Raw genomic sequence first — 18,483 nt, forward strand, 5'->3', positions numbered from 1 at the left:
AGGGAAAGATGGTCAATAGCTCTTAACATGGATTTCAGGGCAAGACAAAATTTTCCAAAAGACAAATTCTGAGACTATAGCAGAGTATCTTATGCCAGTTAATCCTGACATAAGGAGTTAAAAAGAAAAAAGAAAAGTCCATCAGGATACTGAGCTGTGTTCAGCTTGTTAGGGAATAGATGGAGAAAAGAAAACCAGGTAACAGCTGTGGGATTTGGGGCTGGGCTGTGAGGAAGATCGCTGGCTCCCAGAGAAGGCATGCTCTAGCTGCAGGACAGCTGTCCTGCCGCCCACTGGCTGCCTGATGGACGAGGAAATCCCCCAGAGACCCCTGTGCTCCACTCGGCCACAGCAGCAGCCGCTGCCAGGATGAATGAGTCCTCACGCTCAGAGGCTCAGAATTGCAAACTCTGCCCCGAGCCTTCCCTGCACTGCCTCGTGCGTGACTTTAAGACTCGGGCAGGAAGCACAGTTTCTTAAGGAGACGTCTTTCCAGTCTGACTTCCAGGAAGATTCTATACCCTTCTAAGCCCTGTGGATTTTACAGCTTCTACTACTATCCTACGTAAAAATGCATCTTCTGAAGTCTGACAATTAAAAAGTCATTATGACATTACTTATAGCTTCTATTAAAGAATCAAATACTACCCCCAACTCTGTTATGAGCTTTATTCAAAAATCCATTTGAGAATTTTTGGTTACTCTGAAGATGACTAACTCACCCTATCAGTCTTAATTATACTGCCCCCGTCCCCAGCATTGAGACATATGCCTTCTCTTGACCTGGCAACTCTAACTTTCTAATGTCTTAGACTCTTTAATTCCGCCCTTCCTCCCTTCCTGAGGCTTTACCCAGTTACACTGAAAATGTCTGTTCTCAGAAATCCTGTCCCTGTCTCCTTAATCATTTTATTTCTTCCCTCAGGACTTTCTCGAATATCTCGAATCACACAGGATGAGGGAATGATAATAGAATACATCACTGTAGCAGGCAGATTTACTACTCAAGAAACTGTATAATCTACACATGAAAAACATAAATATGCTGTAGTTGATCATGTACTGGAGATTCTGAATTACTTTCTTTTCAGAAACAGATAAAATTTACATTGTGAGAAAACTGTCTAAAGGTCTCAAAGCTCAGTCATCCTTCGTGCTGTGACTGTGAGGCAGAATCAACACTCCTGAAGGCGTTTCAGAAAGCGTGTGCACACTTAAGGCTCTGATGGAGAGACGAGGTGCTTGTCTTTATGCAGCTGGTGGCTCAGCCTACAGTAGCAAGCAGCTTCCTCTTGGTTTCTGTTTAATCACTGGAATCGTCATAGTCTAAAAGGTATGGCTTTTACTGGGAGTGAAATGACGGGCAGGGAGGAAAAGGCCTGGCAGTCAGTCTCCAAGAAGAGAGCCTAACTCTTAAGATTCCGGAGGTTTTTAGATCTGGCTCTCACGGCAGTGGGAGAGAGAAAAGCAGGGTCAGGGTTAACTGCATTCAGACAAATGCAACCCCAAGTGGACCCTGACTGTCTGAAAGCAGTGACAGACGCGCAGGTGTCCACTTCCAGTTGTGCTTTTGGAAAGGCAGCTTCAAGGGAAGTGTTTGCTCATTCATCTTTTTAAGAAAAGTGTAGAGAGACAGCCCTCTGGGTGTGCCGTAAACTCTAGCGTTCTGCCTAATTCTCCACTGACTGTTGCAGCAACACTTTTTTGCTTCCTCATGTATCTCCAGCACCTGTTCCTGCCGTGAGGCGGGCAGCCGTACCAGTGTGTCCCCTCTGCTGAGAGGGTTCACGGCGAGCCTCTGGGGCAGCCCAGAATCCTGCCCGCCCCGGGGTGGGGGCAGGAAGTCAGCTCTGGAGATCACCCCACAAGCTTCTCGGACTCCCCCTTCCCCCTCCTCATTCTGTGTTTCAGAACAATTCCTGCTTTTAGAAGCATTTCCCTGCTCACCTTTCAAGCACAGGCTTTATTTACTCTTTATTGAACCTTCTTCCGAAGTATAGAGAAATGAGGTATGGTGGAACCAAATATTTAAACAGCTAATTAGCAAAGTGAAATCTGTAGGTTATTCAAATCTTCGCAGCAAGGTTCAAAGGCTCCCAATAAGTAACCTTATTGCTCTGGTAGGTTAGAGTATTACTTACTTACTTGTTCACAGGCCAGAAAGACAACGATGTCACCCTTCTCACCCGAGTGGTGAATTTCAAAGATAAGGCGTAAAATAGACTCAAAAGACTCCTTCTGAGCCCCACTAAGGTACACAACCTCCACGGGGTGCTTGTTTTTCACTTGGATGAGAGGCACATTTCCATAGTAAGAACTGAGCTTGTTGATCAGGTGAGGTGAGGAGTTAATTATGAGCTTCAGTTCCGGTCTTGCTAGTAACACATCTTTAAGAAGTCCAAGTAACACGTCAGTTGCGATGCTTCTTTCATGAATATCATCTAAGATGATGACCCCATAGCTACCCAAAAAAGGATTGGACATCATTTCTCTTTGCAACATATCATCAGTACAATACCTACAAAAAGGAAATATTAATGTTAGAATGCTCTCACGAAAAAGAACATACAAGAAACTCCTGACATAAGCCAAAAAGATGCCTGTCTAGTATCCTTTTGTCTAAATCGAGAGCTTAAAATCTTTATCGAGGGCCAAGATTCCTTTAAGCTGGTAAAATCTACAGACCTTCAAAACTGAAAAATACATATAAACAAAAATTTTAAGCGTAGTTTGCATATGTTCACCGACCCTCTAAAGACCATCACTGAACCTTAGGTTAGAGACCTCTGCCTTAAATGTTTATTACAGATACTAACAAGAGCTACATTGAACATTTGCCCTGAGCTTTTTAAACAAAAAAGTAACCTAGCAAAATACTCCTGTCGGGTAAGAGTTTTCCCCTCTTCCATCAACGGAAGAACATCAAGCGGGAGCACACACTGCTCAGTGGAGCACACACATGTACACGGATGACCGTCTTGGCTCAGGTTCTTGGCCCGGTGGGCCCAGGAGAAGGACTCTGCTGGTGGCACTTTTTGGGAGATGACATCACCAAGGTGTGAGCATCACCATGTTTGAAATGTCACCCAAATAATACTCACACAAAAGCACCTAAAAAGTGATCACCTATTTGAGGGCAGCATGCAAACTGGGGAGTATTCCTAGAGGAAGAAGGGGTCAGTAGTGATTTTAATGGAATTTTCCAGTTCTTGGGAGGTTTTTTAAAAACAATCACAAATACCTATTAATCATCCAGAACCATACAAACCTCATCTTTCTGACAGTGTTCACATATCTACCTGTATTATTCCTTGAGGAAGCCAATCCATAAGCTTTACACCAATTTAAGGTATTTATTTTATTTGTCCCTGTCTATGGCAGGTCTGAAACGGCTATTCTTAGAAAGGCTTGCTTGCAAGGGTGCCCCTTGGCTGGCATTTGGGAACTTAGACTTGGGGAGTCTTCTCACATTCCCAGAACTGAGGCTTACTGTCTGTAATATGGTCCAACCTGCTTTCCCTTCTGGCAGTCTGGAATTTTAGAATACAGCAGGAGGCAGAGTGCCTATGTGACCAGCGCCCAGCACAGACCCCTGGCACAGAGTCCCTGATGAGCTCCCCTGACAGGACAGCATTTCACACTCGTCGTCACAGCTCTCAGCTGGAGGGACGAAGCATGTGCTAAGGAGTCCATGGGGAGGGGCTCCTGGACACCTAGCCTGGTTCCTGTGGGCTGCGCCCTGGCACCATTTCCCTCTGCTGACTCTATCCTTCAGTTCAGTTCAGTTCAGTTGCTCAGTTGTGTCCGACTCTTTGTGACACCATGGACTGCAACACGCCAGCCTCCCTGTCCAACACCAACTCCTGGAGTTTACTCAAACTCATGTCCATTGAGTCAGTGATGCCATCCAGCCATCTCATCCTCTGTTGCCCCCTTCTCCTCCCAGCTTCAGCATCGAGGTCTTTTACAAGGAGTCAGTTCTCTGCATCAGGTGGCCAAAGTATTGGAGTTTCAGCTTCAACATCAGTTCTTCCAATGAATATTCAAGACTGATTTCCTTTAGGATGGACTGGTTGGATCTCCTTGCAGTCCAAGGGACTCTCAAGGGTCTTCTCCAACACAAAAGCATCAATTCTTTGGCACTCAGCTTTCTTTATAGTCCAACTCTCACATCGTTACATGACTACTGGAAAAACCATAGCTTTGACTAGATGGACCTTTGTTGGCAAAGTAATGTCTCTGCTTTTTAATATGCTGTCGAGGTTGTATCCTTACACTGCAATAAATCTGAGCTGTGGATCAACTACATACGGGATCCCATGAGTCTTCCTAGCAAACCATCAGACATAGGGGTGGCCTTGGAGACTGACACAGTCCTCAATTAACCCACTTCAGGGAAGAAAGAAAAAGGAGAAAACATTAAGTTTCTAGTGTGCGCCAGGCATTGTGCTGGTACAACAGTTCTCATTTAACCTTTAGAGTAAACCTTCAAGATAGACACTACTATCCCATTATTTGTAAAAGAGGAACCTGAGGTTCAGACAGGTATCCTGCATATGGTCATAAAGTAAGGGAGAGGGTCAACTTAAGCCTGAATATCTATTACATCTCACGCCATCATCAAATTATAAAGATCACGACCATGGCCACCATGGATTCATATAAAGCCCATGTTCCCCCTTTCTGCACCTTTATAGAATTGGACATGTGCTTTCTGCCCTTCTCCTATACTTGTTCTCATTCTGTGTCTGTCTTACCAAACAAGCAGTGATAAGTTGCTGATTATTCCTTTTCTCAAACTTAAGAAATAAAATATATTGAATACTATAGTACTATACTCCATGCAAAATAAAAAGAGTTGCATCCAAAATCTAGCTGTCAGGTGTTGTGCTGAGATTAATTAGTTTGATACAGTGATGTAAGTGCTACTGGTTCTTGTTTAACACAAGTTATTTTAGTCTATGCTATTTCCTTAACGTCAGAAATGAAATCTCTATCCCCTTCTCAGCAAAACTCATCTAAGCACTGATCTGACAGGAAGAAATGCTCCTTCTCTGCCAGACAGACGTATGTATGTGATAGAAAAACGTCCAGGCTTAATCAAAAAGGGAGAAGTTGTGACTCACCTAAACTACAAGACTCAGCAAGCTAGACCTGGCCTTTCGGATGACTGTAAGGAGATCCGACCAGTCCATCCTAAAGGAGATCAGTCCTGGGTGTTCACTGGAAGGACTGATGTTGAAGCTGAAACTCCAATATTTTGGCCACACGATGCGAAGAGCTGACTCATTTGAAAAGACCCTGATGTTGGAAAAGATTGAAGGCAGGAGGAGAAGGGGATGACAGAGGATAAGATGGTTGGATGGCATTACCAACTCAATGGACATGAGTCTGGGTAAACTCCGGGAGTTGGTGATGGACAGGGAGGCCTGGCGTGCTGTGGTTCATGGGGTCGTAAAGAGTCGGACACGACTGAGCCACTGAACTGAACTGAACTGAACTGAAGGGAATACTAAGGATGAATCCTAAAACTTCCCACATGAACCTCCAGCTTTCTATATAAGACAGAGACCTATTTCTTACCTTATATTAATAAGATCATGTGTACAGTGCTTAAGAAAATGCTGTCCCTGATGACCATGTAAAAAGATGGATACATCTTGGAAATGTCATTTATACCTTAAATTCTTAAGACTAAATTCCTGAAAGCTAAGAGCATAATATAGGAAAGTTTAATTAATTTTTTAAATTATATTTATTGAATTTGACCTTACAAATGTGATTAAAAAAAATCTGTGTTCTAGAGGGTTCTTATTTGAAATTTATGTATCACTTCCACAAGACATTGTGATATCTATTAATAGTTCAAAGACTATTTTAGGCATATGATATTCAGGTATCCACTGGTTTGAAAAAAGCCAGGAAAAAAGCTTAAAGAAGAACTACATTGTTCTGTATAGAATCCAGAAAAATGGCAGTGGCATAAAGATTATATTTACTGCCTATTATGTGCCCAACAGATTAGATGCTAAGGAGGTACAAAGAAAATGGAAAAGACAATATCTAATACAGAACACTGCCATCCATAGTCAACAGTCACCCTTAGAGCCTCTTATTTAAATAGCTTCTCAATCTGAACTTATCAATAACTATGGCGAGCACGCGTCTTCCAGGCAATGAACGTGGCTGGAGTTTACCTCTTTAGTCACCCAGATCGCTAACACGGGCACCGTGCTCCCACACACCAGGCATGCAGAGCAGCTCCCTGAGTTCTCACAACAACCCCTGAGCACGTGTGGCAACTACCGAGGCTCAGGGATGAGGAAGCAGAAGCAGAGAGGTGGGGCAAGGCAAGGCAACAGGTGAGCGTCTCTGAAATCAGCAGAGACGCTCATTTCACAGCCATGTCACCTGCTCTTCGGAGCACAGAGCAACAGGAAGAAAAGAAAGGATGACTTTCTTTTATCAACACAGGGCTTTTCACTAGCTCTGGCCCCTTTGCTTGCAACTCAAACTCTGTGAGCCACAAATCAGAGTATCTGCTGACTCTGCACTGGCTGGGGAATGTCAGGGTGGAAAGTGCAGTGTCCCAGCAACAAGTGTGCCCGGGAAGTGAAGAGAAAAGACGAGATGGCTGGGCAGCCAGGCAGATGCGGAAGCCACCGGAACCTGCCCTGGTTGCTAGTTCCCCTCTGCCTTCCAAGGCGTGCCGCGGGTCAGCTCCTCCACAACTTCTGAAGGCTACTCTCTACGTTAAGTAAGGAAAGCTACATGCAGAAAGAGCTAAAAAAACTGTCAACAGAAATTGTAGTCCTGCCTTTGGCTGTAAGGATTGAATGCCTCAGTCCTACAGGAGTTTCCCCGTAAAGCATGAAAGCCAAGTCCCTACCCATAACAGATGTTTAAAAGGTGAGGTGTGTCTCTGACCTGCCCTGACAACATTACTGTGTTACTCCATAAGTGTTTTATCTCTGCTGCTGCTGCTGCTAAGTCGCTTCAGTCGTGTCCAGCTCTGTGTGACCCCATAGACGGCTGCCCACAGGCTCTGCCGTCCCTGGGATTCTCCAGGCAAGAACACTGGAGTGGGTTGCCATTTCCTCCTCCAATGCATGAAAGTGAAAAGTGAAAGTGAAGTCGCTTAGTTGTGTCCAACTCATAGTGACCCCATGGACTGCAGCCTACCAGGCTCCTTCATCCATGGGATTTTCCAGGCAAGAGTACTGGAGTGGGCTGCCATTGCCTTCTCTGGTTTACCTCTATGACTTTCTAATATATATATAAATATGTACACTTGATCTATATTGTAAGATAAAAACACCAAAAGATTTCATGTTAAAAGGGACCACATCCAAGAGTCCTTTTCATAAGGTTTCCAAAGTTGCTGCTGCTAAGTCGCTTCAGTTGTGTCCGACTCTGTGCGACCCCAGAGACGGCGGCCCACCAGGCTCCGTAGTCCCTGGGATTTGCCAGGCAAGAGTACTGGAGTGGGTTGCCATTGCCTTCTCCTCCAAAGTTGAGATGGCATTAAAGATAAAAACACATCTATTAAATGTAAATTAGTCAGAACTGTCCTTTAATTAAAAGTATGACCATTTGAAAGGCCACTTTAAAATATAAAGGAAGAAAAATGAATCTGCTGAGTGTGGGATCCTTCACCCTTTCAAGGGTGCATGTCCTGCCCAACTCCTCAACTTGTCTGTGAGTTCCCCAAAGCAGGGAGGTTTGCACGTTTACCATTTGTATAATAAACAGTTTATAAACACACACTAACACAATGACTTGGGGACATCATGGCGCTAATAAGAGGTTACATATCTTCGAGAAGTGCAAGTCCCAGGGCTCTTGATGGAAAGGTCCCCTATGGTTTAACACCAGCCTGAGGATTGATGTCTTCTACTTTTGAAGGTAAACGTTTGCAGGAAAGCAGCTTAATGCAAACTGAGTGAGTTCTACAGGCATTCTGGGAGTGAGAAGCACTCTACCAGGGTCCGCAGCAGCCAGCGGGGACCAGCGCTAGTCTTCCCTTCCATCATCAAGGGAGCTGCATGCCCTCCATGGGACCAGCATGTCAGACGCTGGGGGTACAAGTGAGCAGAGACCAGCCCTGCCCATGGTCCTCTGCCGGGCTGTGCAATGCCAGGGGATGCCGCAGCATCCCTGCGAGGCCAGCAGGGGGCGTTCCCAGGGGTGTGCCCTGGTGTGCCGCTGTGCCCACAACAGGGTGAGAGACGGGCAGATGCACTGCTGCCAAGACCCGTGTCTCAGCCCCCGGGCGGGCGGGCAGCGCCTGGGGCAGCTGAGGCCCTTGGGACACCTCATCTTTCCACGAGGGCTGCAATGGAAACCTGCCTGAGAAACGCCCAGAGCAGGTTTTTTTTTTCCGCTTTTCTTTTTCCCTCTAAACTCTTGGAACCTGCTGTGTAAAGGAAATCTCACAGTGAAGCTAAAGACAGATAAAAGGATTTTTTCTCCCCCTCACAACTTGTGGGAGCTACTGACAAGGGTCCCTGGAATCCGGAAGTACCTGAAAAGTAGAGTTTCAAAAACACTGACCCACACTGCCACCATGAAGGGCTGATATGACATTTTACAGAGTCCAGCAGAGAGCTTTCTAATTTACATTGAGGGAGGGTTGAGGAAGTCTTCGTAGAGCGGGTGACCTCTGCACAGGGCCGTTCATGACGAGGAGGAAAGTAGCCCGGCCTAGAAGAGGCACGGACATTCCAAGCGGACGGAAGAAGGTATCAAGGCCCGGGGACCTGGAGAACCACGTGTCACCGTGGCTGGCACATGGGCAGCTCTTACAGACCCACCGGAGCTGGAGCTCCAGAAGTTCTCTGGGGCCAGCCAAAACAAGTCAGAACTTTTTGCTGAGGACTGTGGGGAGATACGGAAGAAGTTTACAGACGGGAATCTCTGATGGTGTCAGGCTGGTGACAGAAAGACGAGTTACTGTTATACAAGTTACAGGTGCTTAAAGCAGAGAGCGCAAAGAACACGCTCTTCTGGGACTGCAGAAGACGAGCCAGGAGCCACACCAGGCACGGCACGAGGAAGCCCCCCACACCAACCTCAGGATGGTTTCACTGGTACAGCAGTTCTCAAAAGGAATCACGTAGCCGACTTCATGACCAATGTTAACATCCATCTCGTCTGCCACACGGAGGGCGAGCTGGACCGCCGTGGGCTTGTGGGCCTGCGTGCACACCACGCCCCCGTGCTGGTAGTGAATGGAAAGGCAGTACTCAGCACACCACTGCGGAACCTTCAACGGGACAAATGAGACAGGGTCAGCCCCACGAGCACAGCGACAAAACACGAGGGTTCGTCTCATGCGGGAATTTTCCTTCCACCAGTGGGCTGTGCGACATCGTGTGAAGCTGAACAACCTGTATTTACCCATCGAGTTATTACTATAAAATAAAGTTAGGAATAAACAGCAGTTAGCATGGACTATGAAAGTTAGACCCTCAGATGAAAAAAGGAAAATTAAAAAAGATAAAAGGCAAAGTAAAATAAAATTTTTCTTAACCTCAGCTGTTATAAAAAGACTAATATATTTAAGATTATTATTTTCTTTCTGGTTAAAAGAAAGCACCATCAAAGATACGGCTTTTGGTACCAACTCTAATGCTTTAAGCAATGTAAATATTAAATATCATTTAGAAGAAAAATAGTCGTTCAAAATTACAACATTTACATTTAAATCTAAATGATCATAACAAAATAACCAGATAAGCCTACTTTAACTTTCCCTGGCAATAAAACCTAAAATACCCTGGCATTTATCAACTACATATGATGAAAAATGAGCTCAGTGAGATAACCAACCAATCTTTTCAGATTTAGAAAGAGTCAGTTATAAGATGGCCAAGTTATTTCTTTTCAAATCCTTGTACTGAAATGTATAGTAGTTCAATTAATTCTATCAAGTTTATCTGTGTAAAAATTATTATAGTAGAAAGTACTAATTCATTTGTAAGTGCAATCTTTTTAAAAATTTTCTTCTACATATTACAAATTTAGAACAGTATCAGTCAGTTCAGTCGCTCAGTCGTGTCCGACTCTTTGCGACCCCATGAATCGCAGCACGCCAGGCCTCCCCGTCCATCACCAACTCCCAGAGTTCACTCAGACTTACGTCCATCGAGTCAGTGATGCCATCCAGCCATCTCATCCTCGGTCGTCCCCTTCTCCTTCTGCCCCCAATCCCTCCCAGCATCAGAGTCTTTTCCAACGGGTCAACTCTTCGCACGAGGTGTATATGAACCTATATTGGGCACTGTCAGCCATCTTGGGCACTGTCAGTAAGTTATACTTTGTTACATGTACTTTTAAAATAAGTCATTCTGAGTGCTTTTTAATAGATTCAAGGTACTTAAGAGTTCTGACATTTTAACTTATCTTCAGATTTGCTACTTACTGGGGCTTCCCTGGTGGCTCCGAGGGTAAAGCGTCTGCCTACAATGCGGGAGACCTGGGTTCAACACCCGGGTTCGATTCCTGGGTTGGGAAGATCCCCTGGAGAAGGAAAAGGCAACCCACTCCAGTACTCTTGCCTGGAGAATCCCATGGACAGAAAAGCCTGGTAGGCTACAGTCCATAGGGTCGCAAAGAGTCGGACACGACTGAGCAACTTCACTTGCTATTTACTAGACCCACTGTGAGATTCCTAGATTTTATTACTCACTATAATTTGAAAAATAAACATGACTTACCAGAAATCAAGTAACTGCAAAATGAATCAAGTAACCTGCAGATTCCTGATGACTGAAAGTGTAAATGCAGTTCCTCTATTTTAAGACAGGTGTCAGCCTTGTCAACAGGCTGAAAACTAATCAGCAATCATTTACTCAATACCAGCTTTGTCTAACTCTTTGTGACTGTATAGTCCATGGAATTCTCCAGGCCAGAATACTGGAGTGGGGAGCCTTTCCCTTCTCCAGGGGATCTTCCCAACCCAGGGATCACACCCAGGTCTCCCATACTGCAGGCAAATTCTTTACCAGCTGGGCCACCAGGGAAGCCCAAGAATACTGGAGAGGGTAGCCTATCCCTTCTCCAGCGGATCTTCCCGACCCAGGAATCAAACCGGGGTCTCCTGCATTGCAGGCGGATTCTTAACCAACTGAGCTACGAGGGAAGCACTTGTTCCATGAAAGATGAGACATTTAACACACTACCCTCGGCAGAGCTGGTATCAAGGCACACCACAGGAATGGACAAGGCACTCAAGTGGACTGAAGTCAGGAGTTCTAGACTTGACCTGCCACTAGCTTCTGATTTGTAGATATCGATTTTACAAGCGTCCACTCCCTTTCCTGTAAAACGGGGTAAATGGTTGAGAGTCACCCCTCAAAGTCTGAGCTCCTGTGCCATTTTCTCCACAGGGCTGGCAGTGATTTCCATTTACTCCTATACACAAATTCTGCAAGATTAGACCATGACAGGATGCTTGCAATGCCGTAAACATCATACAGGCCTGGCCGTGCAATAAATATAAACCATCCGATGGTCCTCACTGTCCTTTATGCCTCCCCCACAGTAGAGCAAATTATTATACCTATGAGGCAAAGAATATCATTCAGAAATGGGACCGCTCTTCTAAGCATCAGTTAAAATACCCAGCAGAAAGGCTGGACACACACATATTGGGCTTACTGTAGGGAGTACTCTGCTGACACAGCCAAGCTGAGAGTTTGAGCCCAAATTACAACTAACTGCAGAGCTCCTCTCCGGGCAGCTCTGACTGCAGACCATGTACCACCCCTTTCACAACGGTCACATATGGATGACAGCAGTGATGCAAACACAAACTGAAAGGCTCATCTCTCAACAAAGAGGAGAGACACGTGAAATCACCTCTCCTGATTATTACGACTTCCGAGCTTCGGCAGACCTTCCGATTCACTCTAAGCAAGCAAAGGTGCCCTGGGAAGTTTAGGGTCGTGGCAGACTCCTGAGTCTCGGCTGAAAGAAATGATGGTTTGGCAAGTGCTGTAAGTGTGAGCATTTCATAACCTCAGGGATTTCAGGCACTGGGATTTCAGCTTCACTGGCACTCTTGCATTCTTGGCGCTTGTAACAAAGAGCACAGCATGCCGTGCCCTGATTCCGAATCTCCTCCAGGAGTGACGGCTTCTCTGCCCTGACAGTCCTTCCCCTCCTCACAGGTAGCGTGTGTGCCTCTCAGAGATTTTGTGTTGCTCTCCAGTTTCTCTTTGGAAGATGTCCCTCCCCTCCCCCCTGGCATCGAGAATATACTTTAGTTCTTAGCAAAAGTTGCGCAACTTAACAACCATCTTGGTAAACAAGATAGGAAACTGTTCTTTTATAACTGAAAAAAAACAAAAACCAAAACCAAAACCAACTTATTCACAAATTTACCTGGGAGTTCTGGCAATAGACATCAGTCACATTTATGTGTGTGGTCTAGAATTTTTCCCTCCTAGAAAAATACCAGGACTTCAAATATTTCCATTCTGAACTCACCTAACGATTTTTTCACATTCTCTCAATCTAGTTAATCTTTTTTAACCTTTGGAGTGGCATGCAGGATCTTCCTCTCCCGGCCAGGGATTAAACCAGTGCCCCCTGCAGTGGAGGCATGGAGTCTTAACCACTGGACGGCCAGGGAAGCCCCCTCAACCTAGCTTTAAAGGCATTTTCTAGACTGTGTGATGGGCCCACGTGTTGAGGCCCGCCTCGACCCGTTCTGGGTGCACAATCAAGGTTGGAGTGGAGCGGGCCCTTGGCTCGTATCCCCTCCCTGCAAGCAGATCACAGGACCCCAGCCAGTCTGCCACTACAAGAGCAGGTAAGGGGAGTCCTCTGAGGACCCAGAGTCTAATCTAGATCAAGGCTTCACTGTCTTGGCTCCGTAACTGGAGTTCTACAAGTTGCACCAATTCGGAAAATGAAGAAGCCAAGACCCTCCATCCCCCACCCCAAGCGACAGGCACAAGGCTGGCGGCTGGGCTCCGGGAAGTGGCGGCCGGCGTTCTAGCTGGGCTGATCTGGATCCGAACCAGGAGGACATCCACCTGAGTCACGCTGATGTGCTGCCTCCTGCCCCTCCAGCCACGACGAGAGACTGTGCCCCTCCTCTGGCGGATATATGAGTAAAGGACATGAGACAAAAGGGATCCAGGAGACCCAGCACCACTACAATTAAACCCATTCTAGTCCCAAGGCCCCAAGCCCTCCTTTAGTACCTCTGGTCTGCCCCGGGTGGCCAGGTCCTCTTCTGGGCCACCCAGGGTACAGCTGTGCTGAGGTCCCAGTCACTCACTTTCATTTAAGCACCAGAGTCATGGAACCCAAAGTCAAAAGGAACTGTGTTATCGTTGTTCAGTTGCTAAGTTGTCTCACGACTGTGACCCTGTGGACTGTAGCCCGCCAGATACCTCTGTCCATGGAATTCTCCAGGCAAGAATACTGCAGTGGGTTGCCATTTCCTCCTCCAGGGGGATCTTCCCCACCCAGGGATCAAACCCGTGTCTCCCGCATTGCAGGCACCACTGAGCCACCTGGGGAGCCTGAAAGGAATTTTAAGGACCAGCAATTCACCCCAAGGCATGAGTCGCTACAACAACACTCCTGCAAGCTGCCTAACCTGCCCACATGAACCAGGAGGTCAGAACACACTCCTGAGAGAGGGTCCTCTCTGGAATAAATGTCACACATCCCTGGATACCATGATCTGTACACATCTTGCGTGAACACAGGTAGACTCTGCCAGCAGAAAACGGGGGTAAGCTACAGGTGTTAAAAGGTGAAGTTGTTAGAAGTGAACACATTCTATAGCATCCAGCGTCTTAATTTAGGCTAAATCTCAGGTATGTCCCGCTTATTCAGCTTACTAACTCATCCATGTCATGGGAAATTTCAGGACAAGTAAAATAAGACAGCTCCAAAAATATTTCACTCTCTTTCAGGCTTTTTCATAAACTTGCTCCCAAAAAAAGGTAATAAGAAAAGCTCTCTAAAAGCATGAAACATTGTCCTCTTTTCCAGAGAGCAGTCACTAAATAGCCTTCCATCCCACCTGCACCAAAGAGAGATGGAATTTTTAAGATCCAGCAGAACACCCGTGGTCTTCTTTGAAAGGCTTGAGGCTAAAGTCAGATTTTTCTTTGAAAGGTTTAAAATGCTAAGGAAAAAGAAAATAGTCTTGGAAGCTCTTTAAAAAAAAAAAAAGTTGTTTCCATAATTAAGACAACCGATGCTTTCATTATCTAAATTGGTTTAGAAGAGGCCCACAGTCTCATTTGAGTACTACTTTTGATTTCTCCCACTCTGAAGATACATACTGCCTTCGCACTTAACAGAAACAAGCATGACTTATTAAAACGATCAAGAAGTTAAAGATGACAAGAGAAACCACTGCTAGGTATTAACACATCACAGGATAACAATTCTTGCCCCTTAAAAACACACATTCTAAAAGAAAACTCAAGTATGTATTAAATTTTCCTTTAAACGACCGTGTAGGTTAGCAGTCCTGAGACTAAATTTCGGGTGTTTTAAGACTGAACAAGCAATCGTGAAGAATCAGCGCTCAGTTTCTCACAGTCAGAGAAGCAAGTTACAAACCTGGACACGGGAGAGGCTCGGACGAGTGCGGGACAGCTGAACTGGAATCAGAAGCACCAGTAGGAACCCAGGGTTTTTAAGGAGAAAGAGACAGAAATCCAGATAGAACAGAAGTATAGAAAGGGAAAGAAATACAGAGAAGTAAAGAGAAACAGAAAGAGAGAAATCGAAACAGCTAGAGAGAAAGAGAAACAGCTTCGGAGCTAGAAAGACAGAGGTGAGAGCACACACACCTCACATGTTAATTTCCTCACTCTGCTCATGGAGTGGGCCTGAGAGCAATGATAAGCCAACAGCATCCCACTTCTGACACACCTTGGGCTTCCCTTCCGGCTCAGCTGGTAAAGAATCCGCCTGCAATGCGGGAGACGTGGGTTCAAAAGATCCCCTAGAGAAGGGAAAGGCTACCCATACCAGTATTCTGGCTGGAGAATTCCATGGGCTGTACAAGTCCATGGGATTGCAAAGAGATATGACTGAGTGACTTTCACTTCACTTCACTAGGTTTTTAAATATAATTCTCCACTAAAAGGAACCATCAGGGCTCTTAGAGGAAAATGGCTTTTTCTAAGACTGGAACAAGGAACATACTAGATGAGCCTGTAACACCTTCTTGGGCTGCAAAGCAGAGACATGCTCAGAGAATGATGTCAAAAGGACACAGAAGTCATCCCGAATGTGGCCCGTGTTCCACATTAGGAACAGTCCGAGCAACAAAATAAATGGGCTTCATAAGGAACCCACAGAATAAGAACTCATGAGTCCACCCTGACATAAATAAATGAATAAATAATGAAGGCGAAAAAGCTCAGTTTTACAGAAGAATTCCAAACGTTAAACGTAGGAGGAATCTTGGAATTAGAAAAATCACTGTTTGGTTACTACCGTGTAATGTCAAAGGTAAGAATCATGCCAGGATGCTGAAACTGGTAGGTGGATGTGTGATGAGAAGCAGACTGGACACGGTCTCCAAGCATCTCCCTAAATATTTTAAACGATAGGGGGAAAATCATAACCTTACAAAAGATATCAAGACAGTCACCACCTTGTCAAGTTACCAGATTTAACGTCATTGCTGCTGCTGCTAAGTCGCTTCAGTCGTGTCCGACTCTGAGCGACCCCAGAGACGGCAGCCCGCCAGGCTCCCCTGTCCCAGGGGAAAACTCTTCTGTCCCCTGCTGTGAGGTCCTGAGGAAGACACACAGCTCTTCTGTGCTCTTCCCGCCACAAATGCAGAACTGGAGTCTAACCCAAAGGAAACACCAGACAGATCCAAACTGAGGAATGTTGTGCAAAACACCTACCTTGTACTTTGCAAAAATGTCGTGGTTGCGAAGGACAAGGAAGGACTGAGCAGCTGCTTCAGATCAAAGGTGATGAAAGAGAATGGACAAGGAGACGCAGTGTAACTGAGGGCTGGATTCTGAACTAGACTTTTTTTTTTTTAATTACAAAGGAGCTTAGTGGAAAAACTGATGAAATTTGAATATTACAAGTTAGATTTTGGTAATTATATTGTGGCTAGCCCTGTTTTTAGTAGGTACTGCTGAAGTATTTGGAAGTAAAGGGTATGATATTGTCAACTTACTCTTAAAAGGCTCAGAATAAAATCGTGTGTGTGTGTGGAGAGACAGGACAATGAAGCAAATCTGGTAAAATGTTAACTGTGGCGGAATCTGAATAAACTGTATGTGGAAAAATCTTTGTACTATTTTGCAACTTTGCATAAGTCTAAAATTATTTCAAAATTAAAACTCTAAATCATTTTTTAACTTGCCACTTGTCCATAGAAACCAGGAAAGTTACACTCCTTCAGTGTTAATCATTAGCTTCTTAAGACAAACTGAAATCATTCATTGCAGCAACAACTCATAACAAAGGGAAAATCATAATACACCTTTGATATTGGCGGTTACAAACTAAATTAAGGGGGAAAAAAACCACCTGTGATTCATTTCACCTCTCTTCAAGCTCCATTTAGAACAAGGCAGGCTCAGAGGTAGTAAAACCTTGAAACAGCAAAGTGTAAAGAGTTCTTAGAATGCCACGACAGTCATGTGACATTCATTAGACAAATGATCACATCCTCTGGGCCAGAGTTTCATCATCTGGAAAATGAAGGGCTCTACCAGATTATTTCTGCGGTCTACTCTAACTTGTACATCATGAAAGTCTGTAAATTCATTTCACAATAAAAATACTTATCGCTTGCTTTACAAAATATAGATCTCACTCAAACCTCGAGTTCAAATATAACAACAACAAACTGGCCAACAAGTTGTCACTAGCTTTCTATGCTAATTGTTTCCTCCTCTTTCCTTCATCCCAGGCAAGAATACTGGAGCGGGTTGCCTTTTCCTCCTCTGGAGGATCTTCCTGGCTCAGGGACTGAACCTGTGTCTCCTGCCTAGGCAAGGGGATTCTTTACCATTGAGCCACCAGGGAAGCCCTCTGTTATTTCTCAGAGTTTGGAAAACAAAGATTTCCTTGTGTTTTTAACTTTCCGTAGCTTGACCAACGTCACCAACAAGTGTATCTGTGCATTCTGAGTATCAGACTGCTAGACATGTAAACACGGCAGTTAATTCCAAAACTTACCGTGGGCCAGTAACATCTTTTAAAATACAATATGCATGACAGAATACTTTTTTTTACAACAAAATAATCTGAATAGATTCTTATACTAAAGAAAGTTCAGTGGTACAATAAGCAGCATTAATATCCTCATAAGTATTAACTTTTATTCAGCCGGCTTTCATAAAGGAAATCAGGTTAAGTAACTTATCTGAGGAACCTGAATTGCTAAGGTTCCTTTCTGTTTTGTCTTTCAGTTTAGACAATATCATTCTTACAACAGGACACTAGGCTGTGATGCTATAATTATTTCAGCGCTAAAAAAGTACAATGTACAAAGCTAACTGTTTTTTTGCAGGGGCTACTCACCTGAGAGCTCTTGCCACACTTAGCGTCTCCCGAAACGATCACAACTTGACTCTGAAGCAGCTTCTCCATAAAGGAGTATTTTTCCTTCCATATTGGAAGGTCTTCTCTTTCTTTCAGAAGTTTATAGTAACGTGATGAATACGGCAAGCCATCGAAAGGGTTAAGTTCCAAATCCTCACACGCCAGAATTCCCTCCTCATCCCCGTCACTGGAATCCAGGGACTCGGGGAAATAGCGTTTTTCGGAGGAGGAGTTAGGACATTTCAGGGTTGCTGCTTCCATCTTGTCCAAGGGAGCTTAAGCCGCTGGCATTCTCCTGCAACAACCCACTGCAAACAGAGCCGTCTCCGTACACAAACTCAGACGTCCCAACCTGCGGGACTGCAGCTCAGGGCCCTAGCCAGCTGAGTTCCTCCGGTCTGCATCTGTTCTCTGCGGCGTTGGCTGCTGTGCTCCAGCACTGCTCTGTGCATTCAGTGATGGTCGATAAAGCTAGACGCAAACTAAACAAGAAGGAAAGTCAGGTACACAGACATACGAGATGCTCAAAAGAAAAAGCAATAGGCATTCCAAAACAAAAGCCTGATTTTTTTCTGTTAACAGGTTATTGTCTGGCATTTCTGCTCTCTGTTTAAAAGGCCAGGAATAATGCAGGCTCGCTCTTCAGGTCTGGTTGGTTGCCGATTCTCCCTGGCCAGTTTGAGCACGAGCCCACCCGGGACGTGATTCTCCCTGCTGACCCCTGTCCGAGGTCCCAGCATCTTGATTGACAGCGGAATCGGGAGCAACAGGCGGACATTGTGAGTGTGAGGCTCCATCACGTGGTTGCTAATCCCACCACAAAGGAGACGGCAGACCCTCTAACTGTTGAGGGCCTGGTGAGTGTTCCCCCACACTGGCTTCAGAAACTCTATTTATTTATTTAGTTTAAAAGAGTATTAAATT

The 18,483-nt window shown here is 45.1% G+C and overlaps 1 protein-coding gene across 1 annotated transcript in view; it reads right to left on the minus strand.

Moving 5' to 3' along the window:
* Window positions 1–18,483, minus strand: part of DHX32 (DEAH-box helicase 32 (putative)) — a 51,407-nt gene that overhangs the window by 16,443 nt on the left and 16,481 nt on the right. Inside the window, exons 2-4 of the mRNA XM_040254425.1 lie at window positions 17,539–18,041; window positions 9,072–9,265; window positions 2,146–2,518 (exon numbers count right to left, since the gene is read on the minus strand). Coding sequence (XP_040110359.1) covers window positions 2,146–2,518; window positions 9,072–9,265; window positions 17,539–17,820 — 849 coding nt within the window. The 5' untranslated portion in view covers window positions 17,821–18,041. The remainder of the gene's footprint in view (window positions 1–2,145; window positions 2,519–9,071; window positions 9,266–17,538; window positions 18,042–18,483) is intronic.

Source organism: Oryx dammah, unplaced genomic scaffold (assembly GCF_014754425.2).
Source record: "Oryx dammah isolate SB20612 unplaced genomic scaffold, SCBI_Odam_1.1 HiC_scaffold_14, whole genome shotgun sequence".
In the NCBI taxonomy this organism is placed as follows: domain Eukaryota; kingdom Metazoa; phylum Chordata; class Mammalia; order Artiodactyla; family Bovidae; genus Oryx; species Oryx dammah.